This window comes from Phytophthora cinnamomi (genome assembly GCF_018691715.1).
Source record: "Phytophthora cinnamomi strain GKB4 chromosome Unknown Contig95, whole genome shotgun sequence".
Lineage (NCBI taxonomy): Eukaryota > Oomycota > Peronosporomycetes > Peronosporales > Peronosporaceae > Phytophthora > Phytophthora cinnamomi.
The window spans coordinates 159,585-187,380 of record NW_027151028.1 but is presented as its reverse complement, the minus strand read 5'-3'; the positions used below and the strand labels follow the sequence as shown (position 1 = coordinate 187,380).

At 52.1% G+C, this 27,796-nt stretch overlaps 7 protein-coding genes across 9 annotated transcripts; 4 read left to right on the top strand and 3 right to left on the bottom strand.

The window, feature by feature from the left end:
- Window positions 1–4,936: 4,936 nt before the first annotated feature.
- Window positions 4,937–6,487, top strand: IUM83_16687 (Glycoside-Pentoside-Hexuronide (GPH):Cation Symporter Family; the record flags this gene model as incomplete). The annotated part of the gene is made up of 1 exon (XM_067941590.1): window positions 4,937–6,487. The coding sequence occupies one exon, from the start codon at window positions 4,937–4,939 to the stop codon at window positions 6,485–6,487; it is 1,551 nt and encodes a 516-aa protein (XP_067783820.1).
- Window positions 6,488–9,853: 3,366 nt separating this feature from the next.
- IUM83_16686 (putative SNARE associated Golgi protein) lies at window positions 9,854–10,820 on the top strand (the record flags this gene model as incomplete). Its single annotated transcript, XM_067941589.1, has 3 exons — window positions 9,854–9,960; window positions 10,026–10,398; window positions 10,482–10,820. 3 exons carry the CDS (start codon window positions 9,854–9,856, stop codon window positions 10,818–10,820), a joined length of 819 nt encoding a protein of 272 aa, XP_067783821.1.
- A 641-nt stretch (window positions 10,821–11,461) lies between these two features.
- Window positions 11,462–16,984, bottom strand: IUM83_16685 (WD40-repeat-containing domain; the record flags this gene model as incomplete). Its single annotated transcript, XM_067941588.1, has 8 exons — window positions 11,462–11,906; window positions 11,994–12,182; window positions 12,252–12,643; window positions 12,715–12,855; window positions 12,925–13,394; window positions 13,464–13,749; window positions 13,821–13,951; window positions 16,240–16,984. 8 exons carry the CDS (start codon window positions 16,982–16,984, stop codon window positions 11,462–11,464), a joined length of 2,799 nt encoding a protein of 932 aa, XP_067783822.1.
- Window positions 16,985–18,967: 1,983 nt separating this feature from the next.
- Window positions 18,968–19,889, bottom strand: IUM83_16684 (WD40-repeat-containing domain; the record flags this gene model as incomplete). The annotated part of the gene is made up of 2 exons (XM_067941587.1): window positions 18,968–19,011; window positions 19,082–19,889. The coding sequence occupies 2 exons, from the start codon at window positions 19,887–19,889 to the stop codon at window positions 18,968–18,970; spliced, it is 852 nt and encodes a 283-aa protein (XP_067783823.1).
- A 289-nt stretch (window positions 19,890–20,178) lies between these two features.
- IUM83_16683 (DNA repair protein RAD51) lies at window positions 20,179–21,728 on the top strand (the record flags this gene model as incomplete). Of its 2 annotated transcripts, none has more annotated exons than XM_067941586.1 (7): window positions 20,179–20,235; window positions 20,387–20,593; window positions 20,696–20,774; window positions 20,847–21,243; window positions 21,315–21,378; window positions 21,482–21,534; window positions 21,605–21,728. In XM_067941586.1, the coding sequence occupies 7 exons, from the start codon at window positions 20,179–20,181 to the stop codon at window positions 21,726–21,728; spliced, it is 981 nt and encodes a 326-aa protein (XP_067783864.1). The 2 variants fall into 2 exon arrangements, with proteins under 2 accessions (XP_067783864.1, XP_067783863.1); XM_067941585.1 differs by having other exon boundaries at window positions 21,446–21,534.
- A 1,054-nt stretch (window positions 21,729–22,782) lies between these two features.
- Window positions 22,783–25,122, top strand: IUM83_16682 (Lysosomal beta glucosidase; the record flags this gene model as incomplete). 2 transcript variants are annotated; one of them, XM_067941583.1, is made up of 2 exons in its annotated part: window positions 22,783–23,682; window positions 23,770–25,122. In XM_067941583.1, the coding sequence occupies 2 exons, from the start codon at window positions 22,783–22,785 to the stop codon at window positions 25,120–25,122; spliced, it is 2,253 nt and encodes a 750-aa protein (XP_067783825.1). The 2 variants fall into 2 exon arrangements, with proteins under 2 accessions (XP_067783825.1, XP_067783824.1); XM_067941584.1 differs by having other exon boundaries at window positions 22,783–25,122.
- A 2,000-nt stretch (window positions 25,123–27,122) lies between these two features.
- On the bottom strand, window positions 27,123–27,530 carry IUM83_16681 (uncharacterized protein; the record flags this gene model as incomplete). The annotated part of the gene is made up of 1 exon (XM_067941582.1): window positions 27,123–27,530. The coding sequence occupies one exon, from the start codon at window positions 27,528–27,530 to the stop codon at window positions 27,123–27,125; it is 408 nt and encodes a 135-aa protein (XP_067783826.1).
- Window positions 27,531–27,796: the final 266 nt, after the last annotated feature.

Sequence of the window (27,796 nt, the reverse complement as noted above, 5' to 3'; positions counted from 1 at the left end):
CAAGTTCGAAGTCTTCGTCATATCGGTTGTCGTTCCGAGTTGGACTTCCAGCAGCCAGCTTCATTTGCTCTTTCTGAGCTCTACGCTTGAACTCGTGTTGGCGTTGGTTGTAGTTCGCTTTATCGCGGTGATACTGGCAGAATTTGTGCAGTTGCCCATTAGACTTCGTCACTCGAAGGTAATCGCAACTCTTGCTGGGATAAAGACAGCTTGCGCCCTCTTGGTACCGCGATGGCGCCTTTGTTTCAGCGTCATGGTTTTGTGGCATGGTTTTGAATTCTTGAAGTGTTCGGAAGAGCTCCAAATCACAAATGACGGCAGGGTAGAAAACTTCGCCCTGAGATGACGGGAAACTCGTAAGAATAGTAGGAGAGGGCGGCAGCTCGTGGACTTGTGCTGTAGGCTCGTCAGAACTGCTACAGCTCCATAAACCTGCACATTTGCCTTAGATCCATACTCCATTGCGAAACAGTTTCCTAACGGCGTGTGTGTGCGTGCTCGTTCCAGCTTGCGCCAACTTGCGCCAGCACCGAACACAGAAAAAATGTTGTCCATAATTACCTAAGGGTTGTAGAGTGAAACTCGGCACTTGATCCGTTATCGTGTGGAGACTGGAGTCCATGACAACGTCCGCAGCTCACACAACATTTAACTCTAAATTCGAACCTTCATTGCTTCTTGAGAGCAGCGACGCTGCGGTGACGAGGTAGCTCAAGCCTTACGAGGCTGAGCCGAGAAGCAAGACTACATTGGGCTCATTTCCGATGATGCTCTCTTTAGACTGGCCAAATTGTAGCTGAGACCAGTTAAGCCAGAACCAAGCTGAACAGTCTGAACCGGTTTCGGACTCGTCTCAGTGCCAGTGATCGAAAGCCGATCGTCTGCAACATTACTGCCAAGTCGTGGATTCAAGCAATCAAGTGAACCGGCTGCATTTCGTAATTCGGATGAGGACGCACACCTCGTCATCCGCTAATCGACGATAAGGTTGCTATCATTCAATGTGTAGTTTGAAAACGCAGACAAGAAGTAGACATAACGCGAAGCTTAGAACCGATTAATCTGATAAATATATTATAATACTTCTATGTATATTAAAAGTAGTACAATGACTAATGGGTACAATCGAAAAGCAAACCCCATTTTTAAAATGCGCTGACAGTGGTTATGACAACATCAATTGGACGTGTGTGCTTCGACCAAACTAACAACTAGAATTTCGCACGACGCATACTTGGGCATGCTATCGGATCCGCAGCTTCAGAGGTGTTTTACTCCTTCTCAGAAGAGGTATCGACGTTTGCTGACGCGACTTCTTCAATTAAACGAATATGTTCTTCGTCCAACTCGAAATCGGACCCACTTCCGCCTCCAGTTGCATTGTTAGTTAGCTTCGGTAACAGCGGTCGCCCCAGAACATGAATAGGCGGTGTTTCGACAATTGCAGACTGTTTTTGGTTCTGTAGCCCCTTGCGCTTGAACTCGAGTCGGCGCTGATTGTAGTTGGCTTTGTCGCGATGATACTGGCAAAAGTTGTGAAGTTGTCCATTCGACTTCATGATTCGAGGGTTGTCACAGCGCTTGCTGGGGTACAGGCATCTCACGTCTGCTTTGCATTCGAGGATTGCTTTTTCTTTTGCCTTTGCAACACCTTCATCTTGTTGCATTATTCGCCTGGCGTGTCGAGGTTGAAGGTGTCGTTGGAGAGCTCCAATTACGAAATGATGTCGCGCTTTGTGGTCAAGCACTGCAGTTCCCTACAGTCACGCACATAGGTACTTAAGTATACGGTACTGTTTTCGTGGGACGTGGTTTCGATGGGGTGGCTTGATACGGAATGGTAAACGAGCAAGTTGCGCAGCAGACCTTTCTGAAGCCTGTTAGCCTTAAACTTCGCGAAGGCGATTTCTTCCAAAGAATCTGATGCACCCCCGCGGAGTGCTTCAATAACCGCAGAACGTTGCTGCGCTTTATCGACAGTGGGATATTGGCCTAGAAGGATGCACATCATTGTGTGTCCTAGCATACTTACAAACTTCGAGCACTACTAACTCATGCAGCGCGCTCTGCGTCAATTTGTCGCGGTTGGAGACAGGTAAACGTAAACTTACCGATCTTGTTGGGAATCACAAGGCGAGAAGCTGTGTTTCGCACGCACCAGTGCCATTGAAAGTGTAACCAGTTGGATTTTCTGCAAAACTCGGACGATATACTGATTCTGAGGCCACAACAATCAAGTGAAATGAATCCTCGCGAACCACCGAATGCCCTGGAACACTACTTTATATTTGAAGCTACTATAGCACTCACCATTCGTAAAGGGTGAACCGATCCGATGAAACTCAGGTTAGGCCGCAGACACCCAAGCAAGCTTGATGATCAATGCTGAAAGTACTAGCTCCGTTGCAATCACGCCAGTCCAAGTTTTCAGTCAAGTTAACTCACATGCTCGCTCAGACAAGCGACTAGTTAAATTTCTATCAGCTTTCTCTTGGCTCGAAGCTCTTGGGCGAATTTCTGCACACCAAATAGAATGAGATAACTCCTTCGCTTGCTAGAGCGGGGAAACCGCTTATTTTTGCCGAAATATCGATTGTGCCGTGGGGGTATGAGTGAGTTCAAGCGTAGCGTCTCGGCAGTCGAACAAATTCCGGTGGTGGTTCAAGGTAATCTCAAATGGATACGGTAAATGAGTGGAAATGTAGCATGTAAGTAGAACACGTATTGATTACTTCGAAGTAGCATTAACCACAGAAACACTTGCTAGCGAATCGTGCAAACCGTATTTTCATCAAGTATATTTGGTGTAGTAGAATTTTGGTATGGTGCTACGACGAAGATTTCGAGAACTCGAAGAGCTTCGAAATACAGAACTGAGCTAATCCAATCCAGCCTATTGGTTGCTAATGGAGGTGTCGTCACCAGTAGCGGATGCAACTTCTTCAATCAGGCGAATATGTTCTTCGTCAAGCTCGAATTCAGACTCGCTTCCGTCAGCATTTGTAATTAGGGCCGGGGGCTTCGGCAACAGAGGTGGCCCCATAGTGTGAGCCAGGGGCGTTTGGACATCGGCGGATTGAGCTTGCTCTTGTCGTAGCATCCTCTTAAATTCAAGTTGGCGTTGGTTGTAATTTGCTTTGTCACGGTGGAACTGGCAGAATTTGTGAGGTTGTCCATTCGACTTTGTAACCCGAGGATTATCGCAACGTTTGCTGGGGTACAAGCATAAAGGGCTGTCTTTGTTGCGAGGAACCGCTTTCGCTCGAGCACTGGGATCGTCCTGCTGCATGTTTCCCAGAAAATGTAACCGTGGTAAGTGCTCAGGTGAACTCCAAATCGAAAGTGAGATTACCGGCGGCGTCGGGCGCAACACCGTGCAAGAAAAATAGACTGCAGTGTTGTTGTGGTTTCGCCGGTGCGTGTCGCTGTGAAACGGGAACCAACGCTTCATTCAGCGTCTGACGACAGGCTTCTTGCAACTTAGCAATTTAGGTCTTTGTAGTGCTGCTTCCTATCGATTCCTATAACTGACGCTTGCTTCCCAAGCGGAAAAGCGTAGAACCTGGCGTTATTCAAACGGCAGAAGTCCGCTGATCATCAAGAACATGCCTGCTTGTGTGATGCACTCCTCGGCAGAAGTCAAACGCTAGCTAGACGGCAATAGCTACTTTGTCAAGATGATGAGGGAGCCAAGACTAACAAGCCATCCGATATTCTTCATCTCCCACCTTCAATTGAGAGGTGCGGCAATCGACTCAAAGTGTTACGAGAGGCAAAAGCACTTCTTGATCTTAATCGCCGTGTTGCTTCGTTTCAACTTACTTGATTTCCATGAGATAAATGAGCTGGTGTGGCTCTATCGAGTCATTGCATAGAGGCTGTGCCGTCACGTTCACGATGATGAATCGCCGTTAAGACACAGCTGGGCGTTCCACGAACTCTGCCACCGGACAAACTTCAGCAATGCGCAGTAGTGCTCGGTGAGTGATTCAAGTCTAATGTAGCGATGGCGAGCGCTGCTGGACCTCTCAAGTTGCCCGAGGCGGCAAACCTGACACCAAGGGCAGCATTACCGCCGAATCCGGATTGAAACAATCAAGTGTGCTGGCCATTGCTTAGTGAAGGCGCCAGTGGCATTTTATGCTCGACCGGCCTTTGCTGTTCGTAAGTCGTTTTACATCAGATCTGAGACTTGAACTCTGCCCCGGCGACGGGGCGGCAAAACGCCGTGATGACGATTGAGGCCGGCTCGGTAAACTTGCGGCCAGCCGAGTTGGCACATTGTAATCCGCGCCAGCGCCGATAGGGCAACGTTTCCTTCAAGATCGACGCGCGCAGTGGAGCCCGTCGCGCAAACGACAGCCAGCAGTTTGGGTACCACCACTTCAACTTGTACCAAATGTACCCATATGTGTCGCGGCATCACCGGGGCAAGATTGGAAGCCAGTCGTTCCGCTGCTGCATCGGCTTACGCCTGACCAACCTGGAGGACCAATGCGCACGCAAAGCTGGGCGTCGGGCAGCGACGTCACCACAAGAACTCGCGTTGCCACCAGTTCGGGCCCCGTCGCTCGTCCCGACAACATCCCGTGCTAACTTGCAAAACCCTGTCTACCGCAATACCACCTCCCATCCCGTATATCCATTCTGACAGTGCACGTATCTGACAACCTGTCCACCACGCTCCACCGTCCACATACATATCCCCCCTCGACAGCAATCTACCCGCTCTCGCAGACGCCGCCACTTAACACCCGCAGCCTGAGCTATGTATATCCGCTTCAGCTCCCGCCTGAGCAACGGACGAGAGACGTCATTCCCCCCTGCAACACCGGCACAAGCCCAACTCCCCCCCCTCATACACTCGTCCAGTCAGTCAGTCAGTCTTCATTCCGCACTCCACCAGCCAAGGACCATCACTCTCGCTCTTCGCGCCATGGCCGACATCAAGTGGACGCCGCTGCGCTTCCTGGCGTACGGCGTGGGCCACGTGCTCAACGACATGTGCGCGTCCACGTGGTTCTCGTACCTGCTCGTGTTCCTGCTGCACGCCGTGGACATGTCGCCCGTGGACTCGGCCGTCGTCATGTTCTGCGGCCAGATCGCGGACGGCGTGGCCACGCCGCTCGTGGGCGTCTTCAGCGACCGGTCCTCGGGGCTGCCCGCGCTGGGGCTGGGGCGCCGCAAGACGTGGCTGCTCGTGGGCTCGCTGCTCGTGGTGCTGTGCTTCTTCCTGGTCTTCGGCGCCTGCGCGCCGCGCTGGCTCTGGGCCGAGCCCGGCCGCCTCGTGCTGCTCGTGTACTACAGCGCGGCCGCCAGCGTCTTCAACGTGGGCTGGGCCACCGTGCAGGTGAGCCACATGGCCATGGTGCCCGAGCTCTCGGACGACGACAACGTGCGCTGCGTGCTCAACAGCACGCGCTACGCCTTCACGATCCTCAGCAACGTGCTGGTCTTCTGCGTCTTCCTCGTGCTGCTGCGCGTCGTCGAGCCCTTCGGCGTGCCCGACGCCGGCAAGTTCACGCTGCTGGCCTACACGTCGCTGCTGGTGGGCGGCGTCTGCACGGTCGCCTTCCTGGCGGGCACGCCCGAGCGCGTGGACAAGCAGACAGACGACAAGACGCCGCCGCTGGACGCGGCCGAGGCGCTGCTGCAGAGCCCCGTGATGGCCGATCTCGAGGGACGCGGGCCCAGCGCCTTCCCCTGCGAGGGGGACATGCACGTCCCCGCCGTGGAGGTCGTGGGCGCGTCGACGGACAAGATGACGTGGAGCTGCTGGTTCAAGCTCGGCATGTTCTACGAGGTCGGGCTCGTCTACATGTGCACGCGGCTCGTGGTGAACGTCACGCAGGTCTTCATCTCGTTCTACCTCATCGTGACGCTCGGCATGTCGGCCACCTCCATCGCCATCGTGCCCCTGCTCGTGTACCTGTCGGGCTTCCTCGCCACCTTCTTCCTGCGCTACCTGAACGAGTCGCTCGGGCGCACGGGCTCGTTCGCGCTGGGGGCGGCGCTCATCGTCGTGGCGCTCGCGCTCTCGTACTTCCTCACGCCGGAGACGGCCACGTGGGTCTACCCGTTCTCCATCGTCTTGGGCATGGGCAACTCCATCATTATGGTCACGTCGGTGTGCTTGACGGGCGACCTGGTCGGCAACAACGTCGAGAGCGGTGCCTTCGTCTACGGCGCCATGAGCTTCACGGACAAGATCTCGAACGGCATCGCCATCCTCTTCATCCAGAACACGCGCCAGGCGCTGCAGGACCTGCCCGAGCAGGACGGCGAGTTCCTCCGACAGGTGTACTGCGTCCTGCCGTCGCTCGCGGCGATCGTCGGACTGTGCACGGTCATGTTCATGACGCACTGCAGCGGCTCCAGCGACAGGAGGCGACGCAAAGTGGAGAGTGCGTCCAGCAGCACTGCCGACGAAACGGAGATCCTCCTTGTGAACGACGAGCCCAAGTCCGCCGGCTATGGATCGATCTAAGCCGTCCGGCCGAGGATCGTCTCAGGATGCCAGGATCGCAGCAAAAGATCGACGGGCTCCGCTAAACGATCATGATAGCGCAGCTTCTCGTCTTGTGGGTTGCTAAACACTGTAATGACACTTATCAAATTCATTTAACGCATTCCCTCACCAACTGCGGGGTCGAACCCTTTGTAAGGTAGAATCAAGCGGCAGTCTTGTTGTTAGAGAATGTGGTACCCGAATGCTGGACGCAGTCGAAGTGCGAAGTCGCCGTTCAAACTGAAACCAGCCATCGCAAGCCGGAATGCCGCAGTTTCTTTAGCGATCTCTGGACGCGATCAAAATGACGAACGTGTCTAGCCAACCCCGCTGGACATAGCTACATTGGAGCCGTCCAGGTGTATCGATCGTAGGGCTCTGCTGGCTGAGGATGTATTTCAGTTATAGTACTAGAACAATACTTGCCTTCGCAAGCCACGGCCTCGCGCTCGTTTGTCAATCGTAGCACAACTAGTTTCGAAGTTGAAGACGCGCACACTCACATATAAGAAAGAATCTCTGGGCAGTTCGAAAGCGAAGGTATATTGGAATACGACAGCCACAAAAGGGAATTCGACAGGGTGGATGACGTTCAGCATGCACTATCGGTCGTGGCCGATCGCTGGGTCGTTCGTAAGGTGGACATTTAGTACCCGAGTATCTGGATGCAGCTGTAAAACTGGTCAATGATGACACATGCAGCACCTCGGTGTTCGACAGAGATTCTGGCGTATTGTTGTTTGGATCATGAACGAAGCGGTGTTGAATTCACCACAACAACCGCATCGCACGCGACTAAAAAGCCCCGTACGCATTTCTGATCTCGCTCTAACGTGGTTCCGATCCGATTCAGCGCGGTGCAACGGGCGCACATGGACACGTTGACACTGCTTGGGCCTTTGCAGCATTCTAACTCCAACTATCAAGGCGCTATGACGTCGGCTTAGCTCTACAGGTAAGCTGTATACGGTCAAAGCTAACGCTACCTAGCAGAAAGTAAAGTGAATGTCCGTGCTCAATCGTCTTCAACACGTGGGCCGCGTTGGTCGTAAGGCGGAACGCGTCCCTCCTTTGAAGCTGTCTGTGTCTCAGCACCGTCAGTTGAGCTCAGCGAGACCTCATTTCAGAATTGGAGCTGCCCCAGCACATCCCACAACTACCTGAGCCCGTGTCGAACACCATGGAGAACAACCGAAATACGGCCAACTCTGACGAAGGCACAATTTGCCTGTACGCGAGCAAGAAGTGCACGAACCCACGCGCAGTGAAGCGAAATGGAGAACTCCATCAATTTTGCGAGATGCACCGCAGCAAGGCCAACTACAGTCAACGTCGACTTGACCAGAAGCGGCAGCTGGAGCAGGAGTTAGCTCGTCTCAGCCAAGCTGCAGTACCGGGGTCAGATACTGCACAGCCGGGGGTTTCCTGCGTACAAAGAATTGAGGCCGCGTTGGACGACGACATCGAGCTCAGTGACGACGAGATACGCGTTCTACTGGAAATGGTGTCTGCGTATTGTAACTAAACCAAGCGCCGAGGAAGATGGTTATACATGTACCTTCAAATCGTGAGTTGTTGTAGATAGAGTGTATATCAATCCCAGAAAATTAAAAAAGAGTTGGTTGTAGTGATGAAGCAAGTTAAGAACAAATACCACAAACAATTCTGATTATTCTAAGTTGTTGTGCAATGGCGAATAGAGATTTACGGCTACAACGACGGACTATACGTGTGTGCTACGAACATTGCCTACATGAAAATGGCGAAGTACCAACACTGGTGGGAACGGCATATTATTTTTTTTTCTAGGAGGCTTGATTGAACCGAGGGGAGCGGACGCTGATTTCAGAGTGATTTCCCCATGGCCATCAATAAGGACCCGGTGCACCTGACCGATCCCGTTGACGGTACTCTGACCTCTGCATATTTATTGCATCACAGACATACGATCTTTTACATTTTACGTCGCTTAAAGCATTGGCAATCAGGCGACTGTTCTGCATTTTACATTCATTGCAGAAATGTGGCTCACTAAAAGCTAAGCCTTCACACAAAAGTCAAGATTGGTGAGGAAGTTGGAAAAGTTTCCTCAAAAATAAGTGGCACCTGGCTGGTGAAAATAATGCGGATCAGGCAGACTTTGTACTCGTCGAAGTATATTGGAAATATAATGCAAATTAAAGCTGAAGTAGACAGTATTTGTGAGGCCACCATCGATGATGTCCCCACGTCAACTCCGTCTTTGCCGAGATTGTATCACCGCTCGTCAAGAATATGGCTGTTGCCAGTAGGAGGAAGCGCGAGGATGGCTATTCGAAGCAGTCGTACCTCCTGCAGCAGGAGGACAAGAACACAACTTGAAAGGCGTGTTTGAAAGAGAGAAGTGAACGTGGCTGTGGTCGAGTCGACTTACAGTCACTCTGGCACGCGAGCTTCACATGATGGGACTTCTGCTCGGATTGTCTTCCTCAGAAGAAAACTGTCCACACTGCTCTAACGCTACACGCCATTTCAGATTTCAGCTTTGCGTAGCTTCTCAATACGCAAGTTCTAGAGCAAGCTAACAGCGAACTTCTAGCCAACCTTACTTTATCTTCCTTCACTGAGAATCGGTACTGTCTACTGTACTAGTAGGAAGTGTCAATTTTTGCAAGTATGTGAGCCACATCAAATACCAAAACCAGAAGTTTTCGGAGGTGTCCTGATTATGCTCGCGGGATATCCACTTTATTCAGTTTACTCACTATCGCAGGTACTTTTCGGAAATTTTACCCGATCCTTCTCGCGCTCACGCACTGCGCACAAACTTTCCGCACTACGCACAAACTTGTATATGGGTGGACGTATGCAAACCAGTTTTCCAGGATGCTGGAGGATCTATGGGATCACGACCCTCTTCTGCTCCTCCCCCGCTTGCCGCTGTTGTTGCCTTGCCTGCCGGGTCCGCGGAGACTGCTCGCGCGGCGGCGAGCAGTCGAAGTTCGCAAGTGCTTGGGCCAAATGTACTACCCTGAAACGTAGTTCACTACGCACAAACTTGTATATGGGCGGAAGTATGCGAAACAGTTTCTCCCGGATCCAGAAAGATCTATGGCGCGATCTTGTGTTCGCCTGTTTGGCAGACTCGCCGAGTTAATTTCGGGAATGGGTTATTCCCGTCCTAATTTCGGGCGCCCGAACGCTTTTTTTCGGACTCGATATCCGAAAAGAAGCGTTCCAGATTTTATTTTCGGGTCCGAAATTGCCAAGCTGCGCCCTTCCCAGAGACATAAAAGAAGGCCTTTGGCCTTCCAAAACCGCTGATTTCGGACTGGGCAACTCTGACGTGTCCCCTCATTCCCCAAGATGGAGGCCGCCCAGTCGCGCTCGCACGTGGCGCTGCTCGCGCTGCTGGTGCTCAGCGCCGTCACTGGCGTCTACCTCTTCTTCCAGTCCGCGCCCGAGACCGAGTTGTACGTCCTCCAGCTGACCCCCTACCCATTTCCCCCTGCTAAACCTTTGTTGCCCATTTTGGCAGCCCCGAGTGCGAGCCCATTTCCGTGTCGTACGTAATCCGCGGCGTGTTGCCCACTTGGCTAAATGGGCGCAACGACAAAATGGGCACCGTCCAGGGCCTCTGGCAGTGCGCCAGCCAGTACCGCGAGCACCACGCCGCCTTCGTGCTCAGCAGCTTCTGCATCGTGTACATCGCGCTGCAGACCTTCGCCATCCCGGGGCCCATCGTGCTGAGCATTCTGTCCGGAGCCATGTACCCATTTCTGCAGGCCCAAATTTTGGTCGCGTTTTGCGCCACGACGGGCGCCTCGCTGTGCTTCATGCTGTCCTATTTCCTGGGCCGTGGGGTCTTCAGCCGAGTGCTGGCGGGCATGATCGGGCGCTTCAAGGAGAAAGTGGGTACTTTTTTGTGATCGTGGTGGTGCTCGTGGAGTTTTAGGACTGACCCATTTTTTGGACACTTTTTATTGTTGTGTAGATTGCCCAGAACCAGGGAAACCTGTTCTACTACTTGCTGTTCCTGCGCATCACGCCGCTACTGCCCAATTGGTTCGTCAACATCGCGTGTCCGCTCGTCGGAGTCCCGTTCAAGTACTTTTTCCTGGCGACGCTCATCGGATTGGTCCCTGCCAACTTCCTGCACATTTCGACCGGGGCGACGCTCAACAGCGCTGCCGGTGCCACGGGCGGCAGCAACGCCGTCAACTTTGCTGTGCTCTTCTTGCTGCAGTTTGTGGCTCTGCTGCCGACGCTATTTAAGGGCAAAATCGAGAAGTACGAGAAGGAGGCGTTCGAAAAGGCCAAAAAGAGCAAGTAAGGCGCAGTGCCTACAGCGAACACTGGAGCTGGTAGACGCGACTAGAAGCTTGAGAATTGAATGGTTTCGTGTCAAACGCTATTTCGCCGCCGGGGTACTCACTATTTTTTGCTTGTTCAAAAACAGAAAAGTTTGGTCGTCAACTCTCGCCATCAACGACTCGCTCCACTACCTCCTCATTCTCTACGTTCATGTTAGCCCTCGATCCGCTTCGAGTTGCCACGATCACTGAAGGTTCCGTCATCCGACCGCTTGTCAATTTAGCGTCGCTCCCTGCTTCAGCAGCATCGCAACCACGCCCGCCGCCACGAGCGACACCAGGCCTTGTTCGCCCTAGCTCTCGACGTTTGCTTCGTGCGTGGACAGCAGCCGCACCACTTCGGTGTGGCCGCGGTCAGCGACAATGTAGAGCAACGTATACTTGATCGGAAGCTGCGTGTCGCTGTGTGGCTGTTTGGTCATTGCTGGTGTTGGAAGAACGTGGTAAATTGAATTGAGAGTGAGGGATGTAGGATGTGGCGATCTTCACTGCAGTCATATTGAAGTGAATTTAGTTGAAGCACTGCCAAATTACGTGTTTTGAGTCAAAACTTTTGAGTTTCGGTTGCTGAAAGCTACGTAAAAAATAAAAGGGTACTTCATTATTCAGTTATTTCGCCCCCGCGTCGACCTTCGAGGCGTCTTCGAGCTGCGTTAACCAATTTGAAGGCGTCGGCGTCTCCGTCGTGGAATGATGGGGACGTGAGAATTGAAGTGCTCGAAGCTTCTGATGATAGTCCTAGTGAGGATAGAGGTCGAACTGTCTGCGCTGCGAAATCGCAAGCGGAAGATTCGAGGTCCCCGGAATCGCCGAGTTCCTCCAGAAGATCGTCGTAGAGTTGGCCGTTGAAAGCAGGGAATCCGTCATTAGCACTCTTGGTCGAAGAAATCGGGTTGGTATGTTTTCGTGGGGGTAGAGGTGCTTGGACTACTTGACGACGTTGTGTCTTATTCGTGTCTTCACTTATGTCTGAGTTCTTCCTCAGCATACTCTTAGCTCGAACGGCTTTCCAGTATTGTTCCGGCTCCGCAGCACTGGAGCCATCACTGCGGAAAAGCAAAGAAAAACAAAAAAAAACGTACAGAATTTAGTCCCGAAGCCGATGGCAATGCTTGTGTCGCTATGGTACTTACTTCAAAGTCCAAATATTTTCGATCGAACGCTGGAAGAGCTGGGTCTGGAATAAGTGGGTACAGAATTCTCGAAGACTAGGGTGCATTGCAAGGAAGCTGCGTTCGTCAAACAACACAGATTCGCTGTTGCTTCCGGAAACCGCGGGTGCAGGAACCTTCGTGCAGTGTTTGCGGATTTCCTTGAGAAGTCTGTTTTGGAATAGGATTTGTAAGTACATAATGAGTTTGTACGGTGATGGCTGTGCATGGTGACCTCACCTCAAAGCAAATGAAGAAAACAGTGTCTGTATCTCGCTCCATTTCTCGCTCAGATCTTCATGCCGACTAACGACTTGATTCACTTCCGCATCAGAAGGTTGCGACGGTTCAAAAGAGGCGGAAATCGGTCGCTCGCTCCCGGTAAGGCCACGTCCGAAGCTGTATCGGGTTCGTTGACTTGCAGGCCAAATAGAGAGTTTGCGTAATGTGTGAAGGAGCTTCCTAGACTTGACATCAGTGAGGAGCGGAAGCTCCTCATTTGGTGGCAACCGAATGTCGTTGTTATCCAGATCCACTAAAATGACGCCCTCGGCCATCAGACGTTCTAGTCGCTGGTCAGAACGGATCCCCATAAAGAATGGCACAGGTGCGCAAATGAACTCGACTAATGACTGCAGCAGCAAAACCCCAGTTAGCACGCTAAATAAACTTGACATCCTGACATCATCACCAGCTCACATACCAGTGGAAGGAGCGGAATGTACACTTGCTGGCATTCAAATGGATGTAATAGTGCTCTCAACGTCTCGGCGACATGGGTGAGGATTGGGCGGTTGGTAGAGCTGAGAACGATTTTCTTTTCAGTCAGCAAGTAGCCATAAACCTGTACAACGTAGCAGAGTTAACACGCGTGAGTTCTCGTGAGATAATCGTCAGGTTCTATGTTAAGCACCTTCAAAATGTTGTCTGGATTGAGGCACTGGAACAGAATCGTGAAGTCCACTTCTGTTGGCGAAAACAGTGGCAGATTCCGCGGAAAGCCTGAAAGCAGACAAGTTGTATCTCCAAGCTTGAATGCTGTCTGCGTTGTGTTTGCAGTTGGGAGAGGTGTCCGTTCAAGGAAATTGAATAGGATCGACTCTAGAGGGATACTTGTAGAACTTGCAAGTGAAAGTCGGTAAAGGTACACCAAGAAGGTGCGGAACGTCTGGAATAACGGAGTGCTTGATAGCACACAGAGGCACTTCGGAGCATAGCACTTCCACTTCGTTTGTCCCTGTTGAATGTCCTTCAAGCTCACCCAGGACGGCAAATTGACGGTTCTTCCCTTTTGCGTCGCCGATATCAGCGACAGCACATCCATGGGGTGCTTCTCTTCACAAAAATGTAAGCACGAGCCATACGAGCGAACACCCTTGATATCTGCACATTTCCAGTGTTAGGGGGATGTTGGTATAATAAGCCATTGCTGTGAATAATTGATTCACGCACCAGTTAGCACGATATCGAAAGTCCTCGGAGAGAACGGCTCCGTACTGAGATAAATGTCATCAGGGAAGCAGAACTTCGATAGTTCCTCTGGTAAACTTGCTCGTGACGGCAGTACGTCGATTACCTCAGGCTCAAGCCTGATATCCGATGGTGATGTTGTATAACTGACGTCAATGCCGGCAGCCTGAGTCATTTTCCCACCTAAAACGACGATGCAATCTGCAGCTCCGGTACGCTTTGCTCGCAGTCGGTCTCTCTCGCTGGGGGAGCTTGTTGATCCTTTGCGCTGATACAATAAACATGTTTAGCAAATGTAACATGTACGAGGCATTTAGTTGAAGAGGAATAAGCACGTACAGTTCCTGATGATGGTTTTACGCATGAATGTTTTCGTGGATACACACAGTCCCCAGAAAAGATTGAGATGTTATGTGCCCCAGTATGCTTGGCCGTCAGAAGATCGATTATCCCACAGAATACAACGGGATCTGTTCATGAGAAAATCGATTAGAATGGTGTCATAAAGCCAAAACAAAAGCTAGCATGCCAGGTACGATACCCGCTTCTGCCAGCCAGCAGAAATACTGGAGTACTCCTCTCTCAGTTAAACCGTTATCTTGATGATCAAAGTTATTAAGTAGCCATTGCAGCGACTCCGCAGAGATGGCGCTATGCCCACACGCCTTGCTCAGAAGCGTAAGTTCGGACTGGAAAAGAACCCCCTTTTTCTCGGAATCAAATTCGTCAAATGCTGCTGCGAGAATAAATCGATAGAATGGAGCAACAGCCTCCTCTTGCTCTTGCTGGCCATCTCGTGGATTCCCTTCCGTTGCTTGGTTTTCAGCAATAAAAAACTTACGTCGGGCTGCAAGGATTCCTCGAATATAATTGCGTTTTTCCACAAATATGCTAGGATCCACAACGTAGTCCTGGATTTGTTCGCACGCCTCCAGATTCATTAATGCATTCTCAAGCAATTGTTTCTCACTGTCGCAGCCTCGCGTAAGGTGAGTAGCTAGTTTGAACTGTACCATCGCCAGATTATGATGGATGCGGCTTCGTGAAAAGTTCTGCCCACCTTTTGAGTGCTGTAAGAGGAAACGGTACATTTTCTTAGCTTCCCAGTAAAACTCACTCGGTGCAGATACTTTCGAAAGAACAATAGTACTAGCAAAGAACGTGTCTCCAGTAGTAGCTCTCTCATCAACTGGATTCGTTTCTTCAAATTGGCAGCACAAATTGTAATCAATGCCAACTTTTTTTCTGTGTGCTATCACATCAGCATATGCGGCCAGACAATTTGCACGAAGATAAAGGCAGCAAAGGTACTTGTCGTATAGGGCACTTGCTGTCCAACCATCATAATCCACTCCAGACTCGCCTCCACAACTTCCAGCGCTCGATACGTCATCATCATTTCCGTCGCGAGGGTCATTCTCTCTAGCTGCTGTAACTAGAGCGGTTAATTCCTCGCTGGCTTGTGCTAATTTCCCGGACCCAAGAGACAGAGTCTCCATGGCCAAATCAAGTGTAAAAGACGTAGATTCATCGCGCCATAGATCGGAAGAAGCAGAATATACGCGCACGTTCGTGACGTAAAATAGTTCTTCGTAGCTGTACACCTTTGTAGTGCTCTTGAGTACTTGAGTAGCAAATACAAAGAGTGAGCGACCAAATCGAGTAAGGAATCTCGCACGAAGATGCGGAGATATCTCAACATGGTTGATAACATCAGAGTATTTTTCGCCCGCAGAGACCCAAACGTCGAGCATATGCGGAACCGTGTCGGGGCTGTTTGGGCGTTTAGCAAGTGCATGGCGCTGTAGTTCACCAGCGAGAAAAGCATAGATTTCATCTGCTTCGTTCGACAAAGTGTTCAACTGCTCCAATTCACGTCTTCGCTGTTCTAGAAGCACTTGAGGGTCGAGCTGCCGAACGGACTGACGCTGCATGGGGGAGTTCGCACTTGATTCGCTATCGTACGCCGAGCTTTCAGCGTTTGCATTGTCAGCTGAGTCCAAATTCCACGAGAATTCAGTATCAAAATCGGCATTTTCTTCCTTTGTCGGCTCCTGTTCTTGGTTGGTGCTTGGAGGCTGGGGTGTTTCTACTCGCTGTACCCTACGCGTCCTTAGTAGTGGAGTGCATGCACTTTGATAATCCGTCAGTGAGTCTTCTCGGTGCATCTTGTTAAACTCCAACAAGAAGTGCACCCGCGCTCGGTTGAACTCAACGTTTTTCTTCATCAGAGCGCTACCTTTAGCTCCTAGATTGTTGGAGATGTGGTGAAGTAGAGCTTTCAAGGACTGGATGCCAAGCTTGCTAGACAGCACCACGTTAGCGCAGTTTGGGGTCATTTTTTCTTTTGCCTTGACGAGACGAGGAACAGCTACGAGGGCAATATACCCGACGACATCTATCGTCTTGGTGCAGGTGATCTCAAGCGGTGTTTCTCCTAGACTGGGGAGGACGTTGCTTTGAAACGTTTCTTCTTTCACTGGGGAATATTCAGGCCCTTGGCTATTCGCCTCGACGAATCCGTTCAGTCCACCCTTATCGTAGAGATGCTCTTTCCGGCAGTAGCGCATGAAGATCTTGCACACTTCAATTGAGGACAACGGAACGGTTATTGGGATGACGTCGCGAACAAATTTGCTGAATTCATGGTATCCTAGCACACAACGATGATGGGCAAGACCAACGTTCGCACTGTAGGAAGTGGCTAGGTCCCCGATCGACCTCGCGAACCGCTGCGCGACCCATTTCACTTTCTCACGTTCAGCAAGCTCATCAATTTGAGCCCATGACAGAGTATCTGGCCCGGCTGCAGTCTGCTCCGTTTCGTAGTAGGGAATGATGTGCTCCGTTGCGAGTTTTTCCAGTGCCAATTCCTTTGATTGCTCCCTCGGATACATGAAGCACGCTACGTCTACAAGCGCGTCCAGAAATTCATCGAAACTCGCCCCTGCACCTCCGTCTCCACTGCTACTGGGATTCGTCTGTGCCCCTCTGAAGGCCAGCGTCACCCGTTTGTCAAACAGGAGTTTTTTCTTCTGCTGATACACTCTTTTTACCGTGGTTTTCTGCAGCAATTGCTTGAACTGGTAGCTCGTGATTCGTAGCGTGCTGCTTGGCCGATTTTGAAGAGCATTGAAGACAAAAAGATCGTAGAGCTGGTCGTGAATCCAGAACGGGTCCGTCGTGTTCGCACTGAACGATGCCTTCTCATCTAGTACTGGCAGTACACGTACGCACCTTCTGAGTTGCAAGACAGCGGGGTCGAAATAGGACAATTCCAGTGGCTTGTCGTCATCTAGCACGCTGCCAAGGGGATCACAGAGCTCATACTTGCTGACTTTCAGCTGCCAGTAGCGGCCGATGTCGTGTTTCAGCTGCCCCACAGAGTAGTCGGGCGGAATCCAGCCGGTGTACTTCCGTTGCTTGGACGACTCGGACCCATCCTGTTGAGACCTTGGTTCCTCGGCTTCGGCGGGAACCACAACCACATTCACTCGGCTCATTGCAATGAAGCAAATCAATTCTCTACGAGAACTTCAGGCAGCGCTGGTTTGTTGGGGCCAACAGGACACCTATTTCTACTGACTGCGTGGATGCGAAACTGCCCGGTTGAAACTAAAACTTCATCAAACTAAGGCTGATGCCGAAGGTGATAACAAGCAAGAAGAAAAACGCAGCCAGCTCTCGATGGGCGGACCTCGCAGCAGAGACGTCATGTGAGGAAGGCCAGATAGTGATATTGATGGCCATTTTACTGTGCAGTTGATCACACATTTTGATTTTCTACAGTCCCAGTTTCGGCCTTGGATGTGCTATATGTACACCACGCTACTCTCAATACTTTCTGCGCGGAGGCCTATATCCCCGAAACGTAAGTTGCATCGAGTAGCCATGAATCTCAGCGACAGCTGACTTGTTGTCATAATTCACCTCATACAGACAAATCGATAGTGAGGATGACTCAAATGTGAGTTTCGAGCTCTCCTTTCATCACTACTGCGTCGCCCTCAGCACACTAATTCAATACGGATCGACAGCTCAGCAATATCAATGTGGGTTTTATTCTTCTTCTGTTGGTATTTCCCTAAGCACTTACGTAAGAATACTACCAGACCTGCATCACACGTACGCAACGACCAGTGAGCGCGGCATCGAGAGAGGTGAGCTGCTCCAGCTGCTCAAAGATCATTCGGAGCGGGTCACCAATATCGTCATGAAGGACGACAAACTCCTACATGTCACTGACCCTCGGCATTTCGACAAGCTGTATACGTGGCTCAAGAAGCATTTCATCCTCTTCGACGAGTCTAGGAGCGGATTTCTACCCGAAAATCTGGCACTTGAAATGTTGCAAGCTCACCCCACCGCACTCTCGCACCTAAAATTTCAGTTTGCACCGTTCATAAAAAAGGTAAAGGAGAACAACGCTCGTTACGCCGACCAAGCGGCTGCAGCGCGCCATTCCAATTGATTACCGCTGATTTAAAATGAATATATCTAGTAGTCGGCTTCATCGTCGATCGGATGTTGAGTAGACCCCTTTTTCGCTTGAGCGATCTTCCTCCGAAGTTCGTCGCTGAGAGAATTGTAGCGACCAAACTCTTCTCCATCGAAATCTGTGTGGTTATGGCCCTTAAACCCACCGAACTTCCCGTATGGAGAACCACGGGTTTTGCCGACTGAATCCCATGGATTTACGCTAGTTTGCCGCTGCCACCGGACAAAGAGCTGAGAGACGATAACAGCGACTATCACGACGCCCGCATAGATGAATATTGTCCACTGGAAATCGGATGACTCGCTTTCTTCAGGAAGAAGGCTGTGGTAGAGAATCAACTTGGAATGGCCACCAACACCTGCGGTGACGAAGGCGAGATGAGACCCAATAGCTCCCTCAGAGAACGACATCATCGGTAATGCTGCTTGATCACTTGATTCAGCCGAAGCAAAGCGATTGCTCACGTAGGTTGAACACAGTCGAGAGAGGGAGACACTGTTCCTTTGAGTTTTTGATACATTGAACACAGCGATATCTCGAGGCCCGGCCGCAATGACATACTTCTTTGTAGCTGCAAGCGCTAGAGGTGTTTGACCCCGAGGACATGGTTTTACAGTAGACCGAGAGAGTAGTCGACAAGCTTGACTTTCACCGGGCACCCCAGCGCTTGTTACGTACACAAGGACCTCTCCTCGCTGGGTGCCTGCATAAATAATTTCAGGGTGCACCGCGTCGAACGCAATGGACGAAATATCCGCTGACGAACCTGCGCAGGCGTGGAAAACGGATCCTTGAGCCCGTGTCATCGAAGAAACGACGACACTCGTTCCATTGCTGAAAACCAGCAGGTTCCGCTTGGTTTCCATGGCTGCGATCGAGGCATTTGTCTGGACCTGGCGCAACATTGTTCCGTTGAACGCGAAAAAGTCAATGATTCCGTTCGCTTCCGCAATAGCCAAGATAAGCTGGCGAGACGATCTCGCGATAGCTACTGCTGAAGCCTTCGTCGACAACTGGAGGTCTCGATGCTCACTGACACGAAGTAAGTATTCAGGACTAGTCGAAATAGTGAGTGTAGAATGCTGGTCCGAATTCGACTCACTGCCACCTGTGTTGCCCTTTTCCACAATATTCAACTCGTAGATTGCAACTACTGGCGTTTCATAGGTCACAACGAGACACGGTTGTAGTTGATCTTGAGCTTCCAGCGCAATGGACTTGATCCCTCTTCTCTCAGTATCAACTCTCAGCAGCTCTACCACGTCTGACGAGTAGAACACCACCAATCCATCCCTATATGCGACTGCGATCAGCTCCGTCGCACTCGCCGCCCGCAGCTTCATCATCTTCATATCAGCTACGTCTCCAGTCAATTTTATCTCCGCTCGCTCGACAAAGTGCGAGTTGAAGTCCTTGGCCGCAGACTCCGCCACACTCTCCGCAATAGCCGCGTCCAGCCTCCTCCCGATCACCTCCCCAATATCGGCCCTACCTTTCCTTTTCCCCACCTCCTTCTCCTCCTTCTCCTCCTTCTCCTGGTACTTCTGCAGCCAAACGCCGCGCATCTGCTCGAGCACCCGCAGCTTCTTCTCCTGCAGCTGTACCATCTGCTGCACCGCCGTCAGCTCTTGTTGCAAAGTTGCCATCACAGCCACCACGTCGCTCTGCTGTTGCGAATTCATTGCATCTCTCGTCTCCATTGAGTCTGCAGTGGTTTCAACGCGCGGTTGCATTGCAACGTCCGCTTCCTCCTCAGAAACTCGTGCCACGGTCTCCACCGGGCGGTCACCGTCGATTACGGAGCCGTCAGGGCCCAGCGCGACCTCGATCTCGCCCGCATCCATTGCAAATGTGTCATGCAACACAATGCACAGCGCCAGAAGCAAGAAAACATTGGGGAACATGCCCATGCTCACGTGGGTGCGTGCGGCCACAGTTGAGCTATGGTGTCCGCGTCGCTTCAAGATCGGGTTCGTTTAAGTACGAGTTGTGAGTGATGGTCGTTTTGAATTTTGGCGGGAGTGTACGCAACTTGTCACAGACCCGTGGCAGATACAGCCGAAATTCGGGGGTAGTAGTGATCGGAAAAAGTTTGCCGTTGCGGTGCGTCATAGACGCAAAGACTGGCAAAGCGTGTCGAACCTGCTGCACGCGGCGCGCGACCACCACGGCCCCCAGAGCGAAGCGATCGACGTCAGGATGAACGGCCAGTTCCAGGAGGAGGAGCACGACATGGGCGTGGAGGAGCACGAGATGGTACGGCGGCCGCGAGCCGGCAGTTGCCGCTTAGCACTAGCCTAACCTGTTGCCACGGGGTTTGTATGGCCAAGTGCAAAATTCTCTAACCGGATGAATGATTGCGTATTTATTTCTTATGAAATATAAAAATATAATGAAAACTCGACAGCAAGGTCCACGTCTCGTGAACATCCTGGAGCAGGCTGGCATCAATGCCACAGACGTCAACAAGCTCAAGGAGGCGGGCATGCACACGGTAGACGCCGTGGCCATGGCCACCAAGAAGCAGCTCGTCGGAATTAAGGGAATCAGCGAAGTCAAGGCCGAGAAGATGCTCAAGGCGGCCCGGGAGATGGTCAACGTGGGCTTCACGACGGTGCGGATTTTTTCAAGATTGTCGTCGTCGCGGCGGAGACCATGCCGGATTTTTTTACATTTATTTTACTGGTGTTTATTATTTTTATTTTTGTTGTTGTAGGCAGCTGACGTGTTGGAGAGCAGGAAAGACTTGATTACGCTATCGACGGGGTCCAATGCAGTGGACGAGCTGCTGAAAGGTGAACTGCTTTTTTCAAAATCATTGAAGTTGCGCTGAGTACTTATTGTTTATGTTAATTTGCATGGTGTAGGTGGTGTTGAGACAGGATCGATCACAGAGTTGTTCGGCGAGTTCCGCACAGGCAAAACGCAGCTGTGCCACCAGCTCTGCGTGACGTGCCAGCTGCCAGTGGATCGAGGTGGAGGCGAGGGCAAGGCGCTGTACATTGACACGGAGGGCACCTTCCGTCCGCAGAGGTTGCAGGCTATTGCCGAGAGGTATGGCCTTGATGGTGACAGCGTTCTGGACAATGTCGCGTTCGCGCGCGCGTACAACTCGGAGCACCAGATGCAGCTGCTGGTGCAGGCCTCGGCGATGATGGCGGAGTCTCGGTTCGCGCTCGTCATCGTGGATAGTGCCACTGCGCTGTTCAGAACAGATTACTCGGGTCGTGGAGAGCTGGCAGCCCGACAGCAGGAACTGGCGAAGTATGTTGCATGTTGGTGTGTCCTGTGTCTGTGTTTGATGCAGACAACTGACTTCGTCGAGTGGCTTTTAGGTTCCTGCGTGCACTTACACGGATGGCGGACGAGTTCGGTGTTGCCGTAGTGATCACAAACCAGGTTCGTGCATATTGGAGATTTTTGTGTTGGTGGTTCGCAACTCTAATGAGCCTGTTTTGTGTAATAGATGACAGCAAACCCGGATTCCGGTATGTTCGCGAAGGACCCGCTCCAGCCCATCGGTGGCAATATCATGGCGCACGCCTCCTGCACCAGGTATCTATTTTGATTATTTATAACATGCCAATGTACTGTTGTGTCTAATGCTTGCGACTTGCTTGTGTAGACTTCGCCTGAAGAAAGGACGCGGAGAAAATCGTGTCATGAAGGTCGTGGACTCGCCTATTCTACCCGAGTCGGAAGCCATCTACTCCATCACCGAGCAAGGAATTCAAGATGAATTGAACTAGTGCCAATACACTCAGACCTTCAATTCGACTTCAAAGCGAGAATGTGAATGATTTACACACCGGTGAGTTGTCTGTTACCTGAGTATTTTCGTGTAATCTTGTTGGGTGTTCTCCTGCAAGGTCGCGTGTGAGGGTCACAGTAAAGGTTCGTATGCAAGTCTTTCAACGGTGGATGTGCTGTTCTTGCTTCATGGGGAGTCGTAAGTTATCACACGGTACAGAGCACCTTGTCTACCTCGGCTAGAGCTTAAGCACATTACAGCTACGAAGACCGAGCGTCATGTACACTTCGATTTGTACACAATCAGCCTTACATTACGATGCTGTCAGGGGCATCAACAGCGGTGGCGTATTACGACCGATTGCGAAGAACAGGGCTTCACTTGATCTTTCTTCCACGCGAAGGTGATGATCGTTGCGGCGCTACATGCATAACTTTCTGTATTGCCTACTAGCCCATGTACAGTACTGGCCGCTCACACTGCACTGATTCACTGATGCCGAGTGTTCAACCAGCTGCTGGCAAAGCGCCTGTGACTTTCCCTCCGAAGGGATCAATTCCCTCGCTGTTCGGTGGCGTCGACCTGTCCTGGCGTGTTGATTCCAACGAAGCAGAGACCAAACACCAGCAGCAAGTTGCGTCTGCTACAGGTCGAATGTGAAGCCCTTATTTGCCTAGCTTCAGCATCAACTGGACGATTGCCTGCCACTCGCATAACGCACACGTGGTCCCGTTAATTCACAAGTCGGGATTAAAATGTGCGCGACTAACTTAAACGACATCCTGACCTTGCCAAGGTCCTTGCACTTTGCATCCCACTCGATTCGCACCGTAGACGAAGCCGCGTTTCTAGTGCCCACTGAAGTAGCCGGGACTGCGGTAGCTTGCGTGGTTGAAGTTTGTGACGCATTGCTTGAAGCAGATAGACTAGTCGTACCCTGAAAGACCTGCATTGCATTAATCTGTTGACTGTCTCCGAGGTGATCATTCCCTATTTTCCAGTCGACCACAACACCAGTTCACCCGACACCTCAGAGAGAGGGAGGCACCAAGATGCTCAAATCGTGGCTCTCCGCCGTGTGCTGTCTGGCCGTGGGCCTCGCCGCCCACCAGAGCACCCTGCTCGTCGCCGCAGACCAATGGGACGCCCAAACCGATGTGATCATCGAGAGCATGGACGAAGACCAGCTCGTCGGGCAAATGGTTCAGGTGGCGTTCTCGCGCTTCTTCAACGCGTCCAAGACCTTCGACGAGGACAAGTTCCGTGCCTACGCCAAGCTCAAGATCGGCTCCTACCTGAGCGGCCCGTGGCAGTCGGGCTCGTACAATGGCAAGTACGCTTGGACGGCTCAGGAGTGGCGTGACGTGCTGTCGAGAGCTCAAGAGATCGTCAAGGAGGAGAACGACGGCCACCCGTTCATCTTCGGCATCGACTCGCTGCATGGTGCTGGATTCACCTCTGGCGCCGTGCTCTTCGGCCAGCCGATCAACGGCGCGGCCACGTTCAACCCGGACCTCATCTACGAAATGGGCCGTATCGCTGGTCGTGACACCCTCGCTGCCGGCACACCGTGGATCTTCGGCCCTATGCTGGAGATCTCGCAGAACCCGCTCTGGCCGCGCGTGTACGAGACGTTCGGAGAGGACCCGTACCTGGTGTCCACCATCGCTGAGTCGCTCATCAAGGGCATCCAGTCGAACAACGGTTCTGCGGCGTGCATGAAGCATTGGATCGGATATTCCAAGACCCCCACGGGCCATGACAAGGACAGTGTGACTCTGTCGGACTACGATCTCTTGAACTACTTCTTGCCGCCGTTCAAGGCTGCGGTGGACGCCGGCGTCCTGTCCGCCATGGAGAACTACATCTCCGTGAACGGCATCCCTACCATCGCCAACCCCAAGCTTATGAATAAGCTGCTGCGCGAGGACCTGGGCTTCGAGGGGATGACTGTGTCGGACTTCGCCGAAATTGAACACTTAAACACGTTCCACCGCTTTGCGCGCAACGACGAGGAGGCCGCAACACTGTCCGTCAAGCGCACCTCCATCGACATGACCATGGCCAGCAGCGACTACGGCTTCATCAACGCCACCAAGGCGCTGATCGCCAACGACGCGTCCTTCCTGAACCGCGTGAAGGAATCGGCCCGCCGCGTGATCAAGCTCAAGCTGCAGCTCGGTCTGTACGACAACGCTGTGCCCGGCGAGGACTTGGTCGACAAGGTCGGCAACGACGACGACAAGGCGGCTGCATTGAACTCAGCTCGCGAGTCCATCGTGCTGCTGCAGAACAACGACAGCGTGCTCCCGATCCCGGAGACGGCCAAGGTCTTCCTCACAGGCCACTCGGCAGACAATGTCGGCTACCAATGCGGCGGCTGGTCGCTCAGCCAGCAGGGCTACTCGGGCAACGACATGTTCCCGAACGGCATCAGTGTCAAGGACGGCTTTGAAACTATTGCTAACGAGACGGTGACGTATTTCAACGGATTGAACTACACGGGCACGTACAACGAGAGCGACCTGGCTCAGGCCAAGGAGCTGGCCAGCCAGGCCGAGTACACCATCGCAGTTATCGGCGAGCACTCGTACACGGAGAAGACGTACGGCGACATCAACGACCTCGCGTTGCCCGAGGGACAGATTGAGTACGTCTCGCAGCTCGCGTCGACAGGCACCAAGGTCATTGTCGTGCTTGTCGGTGGCCGCCCGCGTCTGCTTGGTGAGTTGCCCAGCAACGTCCACGCCGTGGTCAACGCCATGCTGCCTTGCGAACTCGGTGGCCAGGCCATCGCAGAGATAATCTACGGCCGCGTGAATCCCAGTGGCCGCATGCCGATCACGTACCCGAAGGACGCCGGTAACATTTTGATGCCGTACAACCACCGCGTGAGCACGCAGTGCGCTTCAGGCGATTACTGCGAGATGCAGTGGGAGTTCGGGCATGGCTTGAGCTACACGGAGTTCACGTACTCGGACCTGACGCTGAGCCGCACCAACGTGACGTCCGTGACGGAGACGATCGACGTGTCTGTCGTCGTCAAGAACTCGGGCTCAGTGACCGGCAAGGAGACCGTCATGCTCTTCCTCACGCAGCCGTTCCGCACCATCTCGGTCCCTGAGGTGAAGCAGCTCAAGAAGTTCACCAAGGTGGAGCTGCAGGCCGGCGAGTCGTCTACCGTCAACTTCACGCTGTCGACCGACGACTGGAGCGTGTACTACCCGCAGATCGGCAGCGGCCTTAAAAAGGTGGCGGAGGACGCCGACTACGTGATCGCCATCAAGCCCGAGACGGACTGCGACGTGTACAACGAGACCGCTGTTGCCAACCCGCTGTGCGCCACCTTCACCCTTCAAACGGGCGAGCACCCGTACGGGTCGTTCGAGTAAACACGCAACCACCTCAGCAAGTTAAGCGCGAAGTGACCGTATGAACATCTCAACCTTGTCAATAAAAATATGTTGTTTTTTTACGCTTGCGCCCCAGTTGTCGTTCATGTACGTAATTCTTTAGCACCAAAGTAGTTTTGCTTGCTTCAGTGTTTACCGCTCTTTCAATGAAGCAGAGTCAACACCAATAACGCAATGGTGTTCCAGCTTGTTTTTTTATACTCACACGAGAAATTTAGCAGAGTAGTACTTCTGACGCTGCTCTGCTGTAGGGAGGGTGAGGTCACGGGGCGGATTAAAACATGGTGGTGGATGCGCTGGGTTCTACCTCCGGTTGTGCACGATGTCGTCTTGAGGCTCTACTTCGGTAACCTGACATTGGGCGCACGACTATTTTATCTGAGCGCAGTATCACCGCTGGCGCAACGTTGTGTGCGCCCCGGTTGCCTGGCTATCGAGACTGCTACGCGTTACTTCTTCGAGTGTGACCCCGTCCAGGGGTTGTGGCAGAAGGTCTGGGAACCGTGGGCTCCGGCTTTTCGATGCTCCCTGGGGTGGAAGCTGCTGATCTTCCCGTCCGACCGCAATGTTCATGACGACTGGCGCCAACTTCGTGAGATTCTTCTCGTTTTATGGCGTATCCACACAGCCATTGTGCTCCACGCGCTATGGCATCTCCGGAACGATATCTATTTGCACGGGGTGGGTACGATCAGCCCAAACATTCCCCGTTTACTACTCGTTTCGGCAACACTACCAGCACCTCTATCGCCGATCAACCGAGTTCAATCTTGGTAGTGACGAGAACAGGACAGTTTTGCGCCGCCTGGGGTTCCCTGAACCTGTTGATGAGAATTCATGATGACTGATCAGGGTCACATCATGAACCTGAAATCATCGTATTTGTAAGGACTCCTTACTAAAAGGAGGGACTAATTGGCAATTGGAGAATCAACTAAATCAGCCCAGCCCCCCCCCCCCCCAGGATAGATTGAGTGAGCGCTAGAAGGGGGGGGGGGGGCTGAGGAGAAACCCTTATATGTACGTCTCTCAATCCACAATCCGTTTAGTATCTCTTTCTCGCGGCGCGGACAATCCAGCATGTGTGAGCAAAGAATCAAACCACTACCACAACGATGTAGTCCACGAGCTGCAGGCCAAATCTTGGTGAATCACCAAACAAAAATACCACGACAGTCGACACCATCCAAAACCAGATTAGCGCCGGACACCACAAATTTCAGCTCTCGAGCGCTTCCCACAATTTTGCCCATAGCAACCTCGAAATCCATGCGTTCCTTGATGCGGCAGATGCGCCCCGTTGCGGTCTCAATCGCGAAATAAATGTGCGACGGGACGATCAGCACTTGTCCAATGAAAGATTCACAAAGTTTCGCGTGGGCTGCAATGTGGGGGAACACTGATCGTATAGTTGTTAGCGTGACACTAAGCTTGTAGACAGCCAACGTGTCGATAGTACACATGCCTACGTGGTGGTGAACCTCCACAGTAGCAACGGCCTTTTGATGAAAGCCCCGCACGGAGAAACACTGGCTTAGAGAACGCCATCTTTCCGCCGTCCGTACTACAGTTGTCTGGATTCGTGGCGACGCAGTTTTAGCGAACCTGTGTAGAAGAAACTCACGCTGAAATACCGCGGCCAATTCCGCATCATGGGTACTCAAAAAACCATCTGCGAACGCAAGATAGGAGTCCTTGACAACATGAATGCACGACGTCCCAGCATCCTTGCACACAGGGTTTTCACTCGGTTGAGGAACTACACTTGTTGTGTCCGCCTCTCCAGTAGACAAGATGAGGTAGTTGTTTTCGTCTCTTGGTACACTATCGCCATGCAAGCTTACTGACACGTTGGTACACAACTCATTCTCAAAACTCATCGTAGGTTGTTCCTCGTTCTTTTGGAGGTTCAGTGACTCAACCACACCCAGCATCGAATTATTAGCAATCAAAGCACGGCCAAGTAGCATTTCCACGGTTCACAACTCCCCCAAAATCCTCGTAAACGCCCCCACGAAATCCGTATTCACGTCCATTTTACAGCACTTGCCCTCCGCGTCGAAATAGACCGTGATATCCATGCTCGACTCCACCGTTTTGCCCACGAGCTGAGATACAAGCCATTCGTCGCCGATAATATGCGGGAAAACCTTCTGAATGGTTTCTCGTAAAACTTGGAACTGGAACGCCGTGCCCGCTTTGATGATCACCGAGTCCTCAGCTTCGACGATGTCGAACGAGTGCATCTCAAGGCGAATCCAACGCAGCAGCGTCGAGTACATGTCCAGTTGATACACCATGATATCAGGACCGCGGAGGCCATTGCCCACATCCACCTCTGCGTCCACAATGCTGTAGAGAAAGTCATACTGCTGCTCGGCGGTCATGTATGGGTTTCCACCCTCAGTGTTTAGTACAGGACCCGTACGAAAGACGCGGAAGTACTCCCTCACCACTTGCATCAAGGAGCCTTCTGGAAAGTGGCGCTGGATCATCGGCTTGGTTCGTAGAATATCTCTCAGTGCTGTAAGGTTTTGTATTTCCTGCTGCAAGGCTTGTATGTCGAGCTTCAGGTTGAATGCAGCGGCGCGCTCGTTGGGGACGGAGCGGTAGGGCCCCCATCCCCTCCGAGTTTTGTAGGGTGTGCCGTCCT